General features: G+C 60.4%; 3 protein-coding genes across 4 annotated transcripts in view; all 3 read left to right on the top strand.

The window, feature by feature from the left end:
• The window catches only part of LOC149875529 (uncharacterized), a 433,980-nt gene that overhangs the window by 39,234 nt on the left and 381,826 nt on the right, over window positions 1-12,920 (top strand). The window lies entirely within an intron of this gene.
• Window positions 1-12,920, top strand: part of LOC149875538 (uncharacterized) — a 246,051-nt gene that overhangs the window by 121,592 nt on the left and 111,539 nt on the right. The window lies entirely within an intron of this gene.
• LOC149875543 (zinc finger protein 202-like) lies at window positions 1,204-12,817 on the top strand. Of its 2 annotated transcripts, none has more exons than XM_090030956.1 (3): window positions 1,204-1,340; window positions 10,932-11,559; window positions 11,659-12,817. In XM_090030956.1, the coding sequence occupies exons 2-3, from the start codon at window positions 11,143-11,145 to the stop codon at window positions 11,887-11,889; spliced, it is 648 nt and encodes a 215-aa protein (XP_089887082.1). In that variant the 5' UTR covers window positions 1,204-1,340; window positions 10,932-11,142; the 3' UTR covers window positions 11,890-12,817. The 2 variants fall into 2 exon arrangements, with proteins under 2 accessions (XP_089887082.1, XP_089887081.1); XM_090030955.1 differs by lacking the exon at window positions 1,204-1,340 and adding an exon at window positions 6,850-7,078.

The raw sequence follows: 12,920 nt of genomic DNA, 5'->3' as shown, positions 1-12,920 counted from the left end.
CACAGGCAGGGGGGCAGAGATGAGAAACCCCCCGACTCACAAACACGTAGGAAACAGTGCACCCAGCGGTGCGCTCTGCAGCGTGCCTTCACCGTGGTGCAGGATTTTAAAAATGTCAATTCATTTTGGAGGGCAATGCCTAGGACTAACAAGGGCAGAGGATGATCACAGGTTCTCATCAGGCCTGTGGCAGAGGGAGCTGCTGAAACACCAGAGTCCCTTGGAGCCATCGTGACACTAACGGGGTCCAGCAGCCTTCCCAGGCGTTACAGAGACCTGGGTCCAGCACCCAGGCAAGGGAAGTGAGCCCAGACCTCGAGCCACTGGGCAGGAACCAGCCTGTCACAGGGCTGTCCCCTTCATTTCTTCCTGTCAACCCCTGCATAACTGTCCTCACCTTATGGGACCTCTGCCAGCTGTGATGCCCCTGACCTGAAGGCATTTGCTATCACCCCGGGTGCACCCCAGCTCTCTGGAAGTGGGGCTAGCTGATAGCCCCTACAAGCAGGAGCAGGGCTTAGCAATCCCAGCACGGGTGCCAGTGTGCGGCACGTTATGGCATTTTGCGTGGCACATGTGCCTCAGGTCAGACAGCAGGGAAAGGGCTGGGTCTGCGCTGGCACAACACGGATTAAGCCCATGACGACTCCCCCACCATCTGCCCCTTGCACAGCTCAAACCACAAGATCAAAGGTGCTTTTTTATCAGTTCAATAATGACATCATAGTTCATTGCCAAGAAAAGATGGTGTGAGAAAATGAGAGGGAAATACATTATATAAATATTATATATTATTACAATATTATACAATACTAACCAATGATGGACTTCAAAGGAGTGATTACATGGCGGGCCCTGAAGCGTGGCCCTGACTCTGCCCCTTCTGTTGTACCTGTGGCAGGCAGCCACCCTTGTTCCTCCCCAAAATCTCTTCTTGGTGACAATGTGGTGAGGACGGGCCCAGCAGAGGAGGCGCGCCCTGACCCTGTCTCCTGCGGGACCGGCGCTGGCTGCATCCCTGGGGGGGACCGGCTCCCTCCGCCTCCGGGGCTGGTATCGGCTGCCGGGGGGAGGGGCAGCTACCTGGGGGCTGGAGTCTGCCCGGCAACTAGTGATGTATTTCAGATTGGCTGGCCGCAGCCAACAGGTGCCGGCCTCCACTGGCCCAGGGGATGAGGTCACAGGGGCTGTATAAGTTAGGACTGCCCAGGAGGAGGGGGCAGCAGCCATGCGGGGGACTTGGAGGAGCTTTACAATCTGAAACTGGCTCTCTCCCCCAAAACTCTAGCTAGAAATGCCTGCGTCCGAGGGGAAACTTCACCGGCCTCTGGGCGATGCTTGTGAGTAAGCGACTCAAGATCTGGGTAGATGTCTAGCTGGCGGTAACTCGGATGCGTGATCAAAAGGCTACCTCAGCCACACTGTTTGCTCTATGGGATTTCTAAGATATTGCTCAATCCTGTACCCTAGTTTCCCCCTACCCCAGTAATCAATAAAGTCCTCCTTTGTGACCGGGGTGGGAGACTTCTTGAGGGGTGGGTCTAAATTATGCCTAAGAGACCCCTCAGGTCTGTGGACTAAGGGAGACTTTCCCTTTTTGGCCTGTGTTTCCCTGAGGACACTGGGCCGAGACAGTCCCTTCTCGGGGTGGCGGGGGCGGCGTCACCCCCAGGCGAGCGAGCGTGCTCCGGGAAGGGGGTCGGCCGGCCGGAGGCGCCCCAGGGAGGCGCCGGGAGCCGGGCGGGTGGGCACAGGGGAGGTGGGCGGCTCGACGCAGGAGCGCCCCCTCCTGGCCGCCACAAAGACCACGTGAACGGAGGTTTGGGTTGATGCTGAACTGGTATTTGCTGAATGCAGGTGAAAATAAAAATCAAAGGTTTAAATTACATGATTTTTACAGACGAAGTGGAGATTTGTGGCTGTGGGCTCCCTCCCAGAGGTGCAGGGGAGAGCAGGGGCCCAGACGCCGGGGTCCTCGGGTGGGGGGGCTGGGGCCGGGGTCTCGGGGAGGGGCGGGGGTGGGGGCGAGAGCAGGGGGCTGGGGGCCCGGCTGCGGGGGGGGCACCACTTCCAGCTCTGCAGTCTCGGGGGAATCAACCCGTGTGTGCACCGCGCAGGCGCTGAGCAGGACTTTCCCAGCTCCTGGAGGCGGTCGGGGAAGATACTGGAGTTGCCCAAACATGAGAGAGAGAGAGAGAGAGAGAGCGAGCGTGTGTGCGCGCGTGTGCAAAGATCGGATTTGTAAGTCACCTCCGTCCCCGCGTGTCCGAGCCTCCGTCCCGCCCTTCCCTCCCCTTTTTTCTCCTCTTCCCTCTTGTCCGTCCCGTTTTGTCTCGTCTCCCGGCCCCGCCGCTGGCTGCGGTCGTTTCCCCTCCACAGCCGCGCCCTCGCTGCCCCCCGCGGCACTGCGGCGGCGCTCCCGGCGGGGCGGGGAGGTGGGACACTGCCCGGCTCCCCGCGCGGGCTGCGGGCGGGTGCGGGAGCCCGGACGAGATCTCGCGGCGCCGGCGGCGCTCTCGGCCGGGAGCCGGAGCCGGGATGCCATTGGCCGCCCGCCGCGCGTGCCCGCCCCCCCCGGGAAGTGGCAGGCGCCGATTGGCTGCTGCCGGCCGAGGGGCGTGGTAGCGCAGCGCGGTCCAGCGTGCAGGTGCCGGTGCGGGTCCGCCCGGGCTGTCCTGGCCCCGGAGCCCGGCGGGGGCGGCCCGGGGCGGGGCGCGGGGAGCCGCCGGTGCCCGCCCCGAACCGCCCCTCCCCCGTCCCGTGTCCCCGGGCCAGGCGCGCGGCCCGTGGGGCGGGGCCGGGAGCAGCACGGGGCGCGCGGCGGGGCGGGCCAGGTTGCGGCGGGGGCGGGGCGGGGCCGAAAGGTGCCCCGCCCCCGGGAGCGCGCGCGGCGGGTAGGCGGCAGCGACTGCAGGGGGGCGGGGCGCGCCCGGCGCCAGCCCTGAGGGGGCCGCACGAGGGGCCCATGGGGGCGGGGCCAAGCACCCCGCCCCCCTCGTCCGGGCCCCTCCCAGCGGGCCGCCCCCGCCATCTCTTTTCCCGCGGCGCCAAGTGCGGGGCCCTCCGACCCGGGCTGCGCGGGGGCGGGGCCGAGCGGGGGAGGGGGCGGGGCGGGGCGGGGCCGACACTTGCCCCGACCCTAGGAGCGCCCGCAGCACCGGCGGTAGGTGGCGGTAACTGCAGGGGGGAGGGGAGCACTGGGCCCCAGTCCCGAGGGGGTAACGAAGGGCCCGGGCCAAGCCCCGCCCCCTGTCCCCGGGCCAAGCGTGCGGCCCGCGGGGCGGGGTCTCGGCGGCGGCAGGTCCCGCAGCCCCGGACGGAGCTCGCAGCCCGTGGTGGCGCCGACCCCCGCTGCGGCCCCTCAGCGCCCCCGGGGCGGGGCCGGGAGGACCGGCTGCCCCGCCCCGGCGCCTGCGCCTGGTGCTGAGCGTCGCCCCCGCAGCCCCCCCGGTCCCGCAGCTCTGCACGCGGTGTCGCCTCTCCCCCCCCCCCGCCGCCTCCCTGCCGGGGCCGCGTGCAGGAGCGGCAGCTTCCCCCCGGCGAAACGCGGGGCCCGGAGCCCGGGTGCGGGGCCGTGGGACCGCACGTCTGGGCCGGGACCCGGAGCTCGGCGCGGACAGCGGGGTCTCATCCCCCCGGTCCCCTGCCGCGCGGCTGCAGCCAGCCCGGGATGAGTGCGGGGCGGAAGACACCTCTGTTTCCCGCTAAATCTCTGCTCCCTGCCCCTGCGCTGACAGGACGGCCCAGCACAGGGGGGGCCGCACCCTGTCTCGTGCGGGACGGCGCTGGCTGCACCCCTGGGGGGGGGCTGGCTCCCTCCGCCTCCGGGACTGGTGTCGGCTGCCGGGGGAGGGGCAGCTACCTGGGGGCTGGAGTCTGCCGGGCAACTAGTGATGTATTTCAGATTGGCTGGCCGCAGCCAACAGGTGCCGGCCTCCACTGGCCCAGGGGGATGAGGTCACAGGGGTGTACAAGTCAAGACTGCGCAGGAGGAGGGGCAGCAGCCATGCGGTGGACTCAGAGGAGCTTATCGTCTGAAACTGGCTCTCTCCCCCAAACTCATGAGCAGGAAACGGCCTGCCTCCAGAGGGGATCTCCACCGGTCTCTGCATGACACTTGTGAGTAAGCGACTCCAGATCTGGGTAGATGTCTAGCTGGCGGTAACTCAGATGCGTGACCAGAAGGCTACCTCAGCCGGACTGTTTTCTTCTGTGGGATTTCTATGACATTGCTCTATCTTGTGCCCTATTTTCACCCTACCCCCTGTAATCAATAAAGTTCTCCTTTGTGCCCGGTGTGGGAGACTTCTTGAGGGGTGGGTCTAAATTATGCCCAAGAGACCCCTTAGGTCTGCAAACTAAGAGAGACTTTCATTTTTTGGGCACTTCCCCAAGTTGGGGGCCAAGTGCCTGTACTGGGTCAAGTACCCATAGGACTATTAGGCCTGTGTTTCCCTGAGGACACCGAGCTGAGAGTGAGTCCCTTCTTGGGGTGGTGGCAGCTATGTTACCCCCAGGCTAGCGAGTGTGCTCCAGGAAGGGGTCAGTGGGATGTGAGGCGCCCCCAGGGAGGCACTCGGAGCCTGGAAGGTGGGCTGGTGCCAGGGAGGTGGGCGGCTCAACGCAGGAGTGCCCCCTACTGGCCCGCCACACATCGTGGCAGTGGTGGGATCCAAATACTGAGCTGTATTAGAGACATAATTTGGGAAGAATAATAGAGTCACTGAAATCCCTTGAGCAAACATTTTCTAATTTGGCATCGGGTTGACTGCATAGTGTAGATAGCCAGGATGTTGGACGAGTATGTCCAAATGACCGTGCCCGAACTAAAAGAACTAGAGGAAGGGAGAGGCCTTCAAGTGAAGAAAAGGCTAAAGAAGGAGGAGCTGATTAAACTCCTGTGCGACAATGACTCAGCCACAGAGCCCCTTCACGCACGCCAACTCCTGAGTCCTCCCCAGGATCACATCCCCACACGCCAAGTCCACAGCCCTCCGAGGGATCACCCGCTACGGAGGAGCGCTGGAAGTACCAGATGCGGCTAGACGCTGAAGAGCGGGAGCGACCGAGCAAGCTCAAGTAGGAGCTAGAGTTCAAAAAGATGGAGCTGGAGGCCCAGCGGGTGAAGCAAAGATGGAGCTGGAGGTCCAGCGTGAGCGCGACTGCGAGAAGGCACAGCTGGAGCTGAAAGACATGGAGCTGGAGGAGAAAAGGATGGAGCGGGAGGCCCAGTGTGAAGAGGCCCAGCTCAAGCACGCTTGTTTCCATAGCTCTGTAAAGCTACCGACCCAAGCTTTTAAAGGAGGGTGGGGAAGTGTGGCAGAAATACACCTTTGTTTCCCCCCAAAATGTCTGTCCAAGGGCATGGGGGAGGGGCTGCCCATCAGCAGCTGGCGGTGAGGAGCCGGGCGGGCGTCGCGCTGTCTCGTGTCTGGTGGGTGGTACGGGGTCCTGGCACAAGGTTTGGGCGATTTGGCCTGAGACCAGGACATTTCCAAAGGTAATAATGAAAGGGCCCTTCCCCCACCGCTCCTCAGCTGTGGGTCAGGTTGAGAGTGCTGCTCAGCTTCCCCAGCCCCGGAGGAACCTTCCCCTGCTCCAAAGGCCTGTGGCCCTGCTGGGGAGATCAGCCCACATCTGCGTGCGTGTGTCTACGCGTGCAATTAATGCACACAAATAAACTCGTGCTTCTTGATCTGGCACAGGCCGGCTAGGCGCTGTGAGCGTATCAGCCGCTAGGCAGCTGGGTTCGGGATCGAGGAGGCGAGTCGGGAGTGAAGCAAAGGCAAATTCACTGCTGGCTCACGTGTACAACAGCTAACGGACAGGCTAATGCGACAAACAGGTAGCAGAGCACTACAGAGCCAGCAGTGAATGATAATGTCGTGGTAAAACACGTGGAGGCTTTCGGGTCAGGTGAGGAGAAGCTTTTCTTCCGAGCTCCAGCTGCGGAGAGAGCTCAGGGCAGCAGGGATGCACCAAGCGCTCCAGAGAGATCTCTCCCTTCACGCACCGTCATCCAGTCCGTGTGCTTTTGAACAGCCGTTACACAGGACGTGATTGCAGTCAGTTTTCCCGAGCAAGCAGTCAGAGATGACAAACCCATTTTCTGCTATCTCAAAAGCAAGGGACACATGCTTCTCTGCTGTCTCAAGGCTGCGGTTATGGGTGAAGCAGATCACTTGGGAATACAAGGCAACAAACATTTCCTTCTGTCTTTGCTCTAACACGCAGAGCCAGCAATTTCCCACTTAACTGTCACGGTCATTTCCGACTTGCAGTTAGCTTGACCAAAGTTTAAGGCATCCAGTTTGTTTGATTCCACAATAAAACAGATAGACCGAATGACAAAGAGTTCCCACGTGGGGTTGGCAACTTATCGGCAGTCCCTCTAGGCCAGGTGTGCGCCAAGTTGTTCCAGCGAAGTCAGGCATCCCTGATCAACGCTGTCCGAGGGGTCACTGGGAAGGTCCCTAGGTCAGGATCCGGTCCTCCTCACATTGGGAGTCCGGGGTCCAGGCTTGGTACAGCGATGGTCCTTCTGTCCCGTGCTTCGTGCTGGTCCCTTGACATGCGTGCTCCTTTGTGCCTTATCTTATGCTACTGTGTTAGCTCAGAGCCATTTATGATCTTGCCCAACAGCTGTTACCCTATGTATGGGATTAGAAGGTGTCAGAAATTATCATAGAAGATTACTGCCTAAATTTGGACTCACCCAGTACTCAAATCACACCACATCACTTTGGGGTTTGAGATTAACATTTATTCTCCCTCAGTTCAACCCAGCTGGCTACTTCCTTTTTGGAATTTTTGGACTGTGTCGATCGTATCTTGTGGTCAGGTTTGTTATTTCAGGTCACCTTAAGCAAGAACCATTGGGTGAGCTAAAGTTTCCGGTTCTGTTTTCTAGTTCCACTTTTTGGGGCCCAGTTAGTCTTATGATGGGTACAGACAGTTAATTTTAACATTGCGGTTATACTTGCGACAGACAAGATACAATTTGCGGGTTGCAATCTTACAAGCTTTGCCTTGGCTAATATCAACTGTCAGACTACTGTCAGATGTCTCCAAGAAGCAGGTATTATTTGCTATAATTTGCTCATGAGCCCCTTTGGTTCTGGCCGTCACATTGCTCCAGAGTCTTTTGCTCGTGGGCACGCCATTTGAACGTGCGCCCTGGAGCAACGACTCCGAGGAATATTGCTCCGGACTTTCTACGTGCACAGCACATCCGGCTGCTGTGACGGGGTTGCAGTGCGCTGCAGAGGGGTGGCTGGGGCACAGGGTGGCTGGCACCTGGCCGCAGCACTGTGTTGTTACCCATGAAAAAATCTGGAGCAGACTGGCCCTTGGCTGCTCCAGTGCTGATTTATTTTGTGCGCCCTAAAAGGGGCACACGTGTAGATGCAGAGACATTTCCTGCAGAAGTAGTGAAGCAGCTCTGCAGTACATTTTATGTAGTGTGCCCTATGGGAGAAAACTGGGCCCTTGATGGCCCCCTCCCAGAGGGGCAGAGGGCTGTGGCTGGGCGGGGGCTGTAGTGGGCTCTGAGGGCAGGTCTGTGGTGCCTGAGGGGCAGGAAGCTTTTCCCCGGCCTCCCACCTCCACCTGGGGCCCCGGGGTCTGCCCCAGTGGTGACGGGACAAACAGAGGGTCCAGAGGAGACCACTTGTATAATCAGCGGGCAGCAGGGCAGGCCCTATGAGGAGAGGCTGCGGGACCTGAACCTGGAGAAGGCCAAGGGGGGATCTTGTGGCCTGTTACAAACTAGTCAGCGGGGACCAGCAGGCACTGGGGGAGTCCCTGTTCCCCCGAGCACCGCCAGGAGTGACCAGGAATAGCGGTCACAAGCTGGCAGAGGGTAGGTTTAGGCTAGATATCTGGAGGCGCGACTTCATGGTCAGGGCGGCTAGGATCTGGACCCAACTTCCAAGAGAAGTGGTGCTGGCTCCTACCCTGGGGGCATTTAAGAGGAGGTTAGATGAACATCTTGCTGGGGTCGTTTGACCCCTGTAACTCTTTCCTGCCATGGCAGGGGATCAGACTAGATGATCTGCTCAGGTCCCTTCCAACCCTAGAAACTGTGAAACTATGAAACCCTCATCTCCAACCAGGGCCGCAGATGACGGGCTCCTTTCCAGCCCGGAAGATTCAAGACACCTGCGGACATGGATGATTTTCCAAATGACCCCCAGGGCCCAAGGGGAAACTGTCTCAGAGCCCAAGGGGCATTTGGCTGTTGCCCTTCCCCTCAGGTAAATGTTGGAGGGACACGAAATACAGCCCTGTATGCGGGAGCAGGGGTGATTTGTGGTGGCCAGAACCAGAGGGGTTACTATCATGAGCAATAAATATGTGCTCTTGGAGACATTCAGGCAATAGTATAAGCAGTTAAGATTAGCTAACACAAAGCTTGCAAGTTTGCAACCCACAAGTGTAATTTGTCTGTCACAATTTAACCGAAGTGTTGAATCTAACTATTTGCACTGACCATGGGACCTCTGAGCCCAGAAATTAAGCAGAGGTAGAAGATTAGCTGATCTAACTGTTTTTTTTAAGGTCAAGCTGTAACAAGATCTGAGCACCTAATATAATCAGCACATTCCAAGGAATCCAGGAATAAGAAACTAAGGGCAGAGTAATGCTAATTTCAAACCTCAAAGTAATGTGGTGGAATTTGCTTATTGGGTGAACCTGAGTTCGGGCGGTAACCTTTCATGATAATTTCTAACACCTTTTGATCCCATAGGGTAACAGCTATAGGGCAAGATTGGGAGTTGCTCTAAAGCCAACAGATTAGCATAAGATAAGGTATAAGGGAACGTGCATGTCAAGTGACCAGCATGAAGGACGGAATAGAAGGACCGTCGCGGTACAAAGCCTGGACCCCGGATTCCCAGTGTGAGCGAGGACCAGATCCTGACCAAGGGACCTTTCAGGTGACCCCTCGGACAGTGTTGATCGGGGATGAATTTCCTGGAACAGCTTGGTGCACACTGGCATAGAGGGTCTGCCGATAAGTTGCCAACCCCACGTGGGAACTCTTTGTCATTCGGTCTATGTGTTGTTATCATTCACTGTTAGCTCTTTATTACTGTACTATCTGTTTGTCGCATTAACCTTTCTGTTAACTGTTGTATGCATGGGCTATCAGTAAATTTCCCTCTGCTTCACTCCCGACTCGCCTCCTCGATCCTGAACCCAGCAGCCTAGCGGCTGATACACTCACAGCGCCTAGCCGGCCTGTGCCAGGTGATGCAGGGGAAATGTCCCACACCAGCTAGATGGGGCTGTGCCTGGGCAGCGAACATTTGTCTGGCAGGACAGCTGCTCTCCCAGGGCCAGGCCTGATGACCTGCACTCTCACTCCCGTGTTACCCCTTGATGGACACGGTTAGGAGGGTTGTTGGGCTCTGACTCAGGCCCTCCCATCCCATCCCAGGTGCGGTAGCTGTGCTCTGGTGCACATTACCTGGCCCCCCGAGTGGTGGAAAGCTGGACCACCTCCACTGGTGAAAACTAATTGCCGGGGTTTTTTTGGTTTTTTGTCCCCATCACAAAAAAGTGATGAATGTGTGAGGTCTCGGGAGCACAGGGCTTGGACCCAGAGGCAGCTGAGGAGCCAGCAGGTCACCCCTGGGCTCCTGGGTAGCGTTCCCCAGGCAAGAGGAGCCTGTTCCTATGTGCCATGGGCCCTGCAACGGGCTTGGTGTGGGCACGGGGGGCTCCTTCCTCCCAGAGGGGTCAGCTGGCGATGGGATCTGCGGGGCTGGAAGCTGTTTGCAGCCTGCACGTGTGTTCGATCCTGGCTGTGGCCACGTCCGCACTGGGCTGTCACATCTGTCTGCATCCCACTCCGCTGACAGCACATTGGGACGGGGGGGCTGTGCTGGGCAGGGGGTAATGCCCTCTGCGGGTCTCATTTATTTGTGATTTGCATATGCCAATGAGGGCAGCACTGAAGCTGGTCTCTATGGAGCTGCTGCCTGCTCCAATCATGCTGGGCAGGGCTTGCAAAGCAGGGCCAGGAGCGCCCGTGTCCACCATGGGAAACAGTGTCTGCTGCGAGCACATGGCACCCTCCCTGCTACAGGCTTCCCCTGCAGTGCCCAGGCACGGGGCTGTCCCATCCCATCCAGTCCCAGGCAGACCCCGGTGATGCAGGGCAGGGGAGGCGGGGGCAGGACCTGATGCTGTGGGGAGACAGGTTCCTCCTGCCCTGTCCCTCCTCCTGCCCTGTGGAGCCTGGGTATGGGATCCCACAGCACCCAGACTGCCCATGGGGGTTGCGCTAAGGGGTCACGGCAGGGTGGGAGTGTTTGGGCCCTGGAGGGCCCCACCTGTCCCGCAGGATCTACCTGGTGCTCCATCCCTGCCCAACTCCTCCCCTCCCCCTGGGGCCTCCATCCACCCCACTCCGTCTCCCCCAGACCTGATCTGGGGAGCTGGCTCCAGCCTTTCCCACTGCACCATGGCCGGGTGCTTGTGTGTGGGCAGTGCCTGGTACCCCTGCATCCGGCTCCCACCATCCCCTTGCACACTTGAATTTGCAAAAGGAAAGCCGATCCCTCTAGACACTGAATTTGGGACAAATGTCCCGGGTCATACAGCCCAGGACTGGGATTTGAGGTTCCTATTTGGGCACTGTCCCACCCAATCAGGGAGCAGGGGCCACCCTAACTGCAGGGCTGGGGGAGGAGGGAGCAGCCGTTGGGCTGGGGAAGGGGTGGAGAGCTGCAGCTGCGCCACGTCTCCAGCCAGCCGGGTGCCACATCCTGCACTGGGGCTGGAGGGGAAGGGAGGACGGCTCCAAGACTGCTGGGAGTTGGGGTGGGCAGGATCATCAGGGCCAGGAAGACTGCGAGCTGGGAAAGGTGCCGGTCCCGAGTGTCGGATCCATGGCCAGATTTCTGCTGTCTCCTTTCCCACAGGTGCTCCTGGAGACCGGACACTGCCCACAGGCGCCGTGCACGAGTGTAGAAAGAGCAGAGGCCAGGCCCCCCGCCGGTGAGATCCCTCCTGGGGAGACGTGGCTGCTGCGCTAGAGCCCGTGGCAGCGGTGTGCCTTCCCTCCACGGCGGGAGCTGGCGGAGCAGGACCCAGGAGGTCTGCAGGCAGGGGCTGAGGGTGCAGAAGTCCCTCATGTCGTCCAGATCAGAGCCGGTCCAGCTCCAAGACCTGTGGGGGCAGGATGCGATGCAGGCCATGCAGCCCCCTTGTGAGGCCGAGCTGCCCTCCGTGACCCCAGCGCTGGCACCGCGGGATGAGCTCCCCACCCCAGAGCCCTGGCGCCGGCTCTTCCGTGGCCTGCGCTACAGGGAAGCCGAGGGCCCGCAGAAGATTTGCAGCCGCCTGCGGGAGCTCTGCCGGCGCTGGCTGGAGCCCCAGCACCGCAGCAAGGAGCAGATGCTGGAGCTGGTGGTGCTGGAGCAGTTCCTGGCCATCCTGCCCCCGGAGATGCAGAGCTGGGCGTGCAGGTGCCGCATGGAGACCTGCGCCCAGGCCGTGGCCCTGGCCGAGGGGTTTCAGCTGGGGCAAGCGGAGGACGAGAAGCTCCAGGTGAGAGTGTTTGTTTGGTGCCATCTGCACCTCCATGTGTTTGGGGGAAGTTGCCTCCCAGGTCCCAGCTCCCCAGTGACACATTTATCTCGTCCCCAGCTCACGGTGCGTGTGGAGGTCGAGGAGGTGTCCTCAGACAAGATGCAGCCCCCTGGGGCCCTGCCGGAGCCTGGTGGCTCCTGGGTGCAGCAGCCGAAGGCCCATGGTGAGGACAGGCCTCTGGAGGAGGCAGGAGATCGGGAAACCCCAGGGCCCGAGGACGAGCTGCCTCATGTCGCCAAAGAGGAGCCCCCGCCCAACCCGGAGCCAGGTCCTCACCAGCCTTTTTGATGTACAAGGTTAACCTGGGCTCAACACCCAAAGAGTAGCAGTTACCTCCCTACACCCCCCACCATTATTAGTGTTGGCTCCTGGGTTTAGGCCAGTTGATTTTGGGGGACAACTAAGTAGAAAACAGAGATGGGAGTGGGGTCACAGGCTCCAGACAGGTGCTGCAAGGGGGGACAGCGAGCGGAGCGGACAGTAGCCGGTGGCTCCTGAACGAGTGCAAGCAGCCAGGGGCAGGTGAGGTGCGGGATGAAGTCCTGGCGTGCAGTTCGGAGCCTGAGTGCCTGTGCTGGGGTTGGGGCGAGCGGCTCCAATGCCTGCCCCTGCCCGGGACAGGGCCGCAAGGTTTGTAGCTGTGTGGCTGGGGTGGGGCAGGGCTCTGGTCCCGGGGGGTGGTCCCAGGCCCAGGCTGTTTCTCACTGCCTGCGCCGCTCCTCTCAGAAAGATGCTTCAGGTGACTGGCTCTTGCCGTGCTGCCACGGTCACAACCAGTGATCGAATTGCTGTTCTCAGGTCAGTGTTGTAATTATATCAATCAATAAGAGGCTGGTGCCGGTGATGCGGACATGAGAGTCCCCAGTGGCCTCTGGCTGGTCCAAGTGCAGTTAGCCCAGGCCTCCATCCTGCTGCAGGTCCCCGGGACAGGGGAGACCTGGGACCTGTCGGCATGTGGAGGGTCCCCAGGTGGGTGCCTTGGACCAGACCCTTCCCCGGGCGAGGTGAGGAGCGGTGGGTCTCCCCTTTCCAGGGGCAGGAGGCCCGTCCCCCAGCGTAGAAATCTCTCTGCCAGAACAGTTTGATGGGTCCGTGCTCCAGCGGGTCGGTGGCTCTTGTTCTCCCGGTGCCCTGGAAGCATGTCACGCGTCATGGAGTAGACTGACCCTCCATTTCACGCCCACCCCGCCCCAACATGTGCACGTGACCCAGCACCAGCATCCCTCCAGATCCTTTCCCAGGGAGCGATGCCATGATGCCGTGATCACCACCGGCGCTAGTGTTGCACAAGGGGCCGTTCGAGCTCCTGGAGGCTAAGT

Source organism: Crocodylus siamensis, chromosome 1 (assembly GCF_052110815.1).
Source record: "Crocodylus siamensis isolate JL-2025a chromosome 1, ASM5211081v1, whole genome shotgun sequence".
NCBI lineage: Eukaryota > Metazoa > Chordata > Crocodylia > Crocodylidae > Crocodylus > Crocodylus siamensis.
This window is presented reverse-complemented; position numbering and strand designations above follow the sequence as displayed.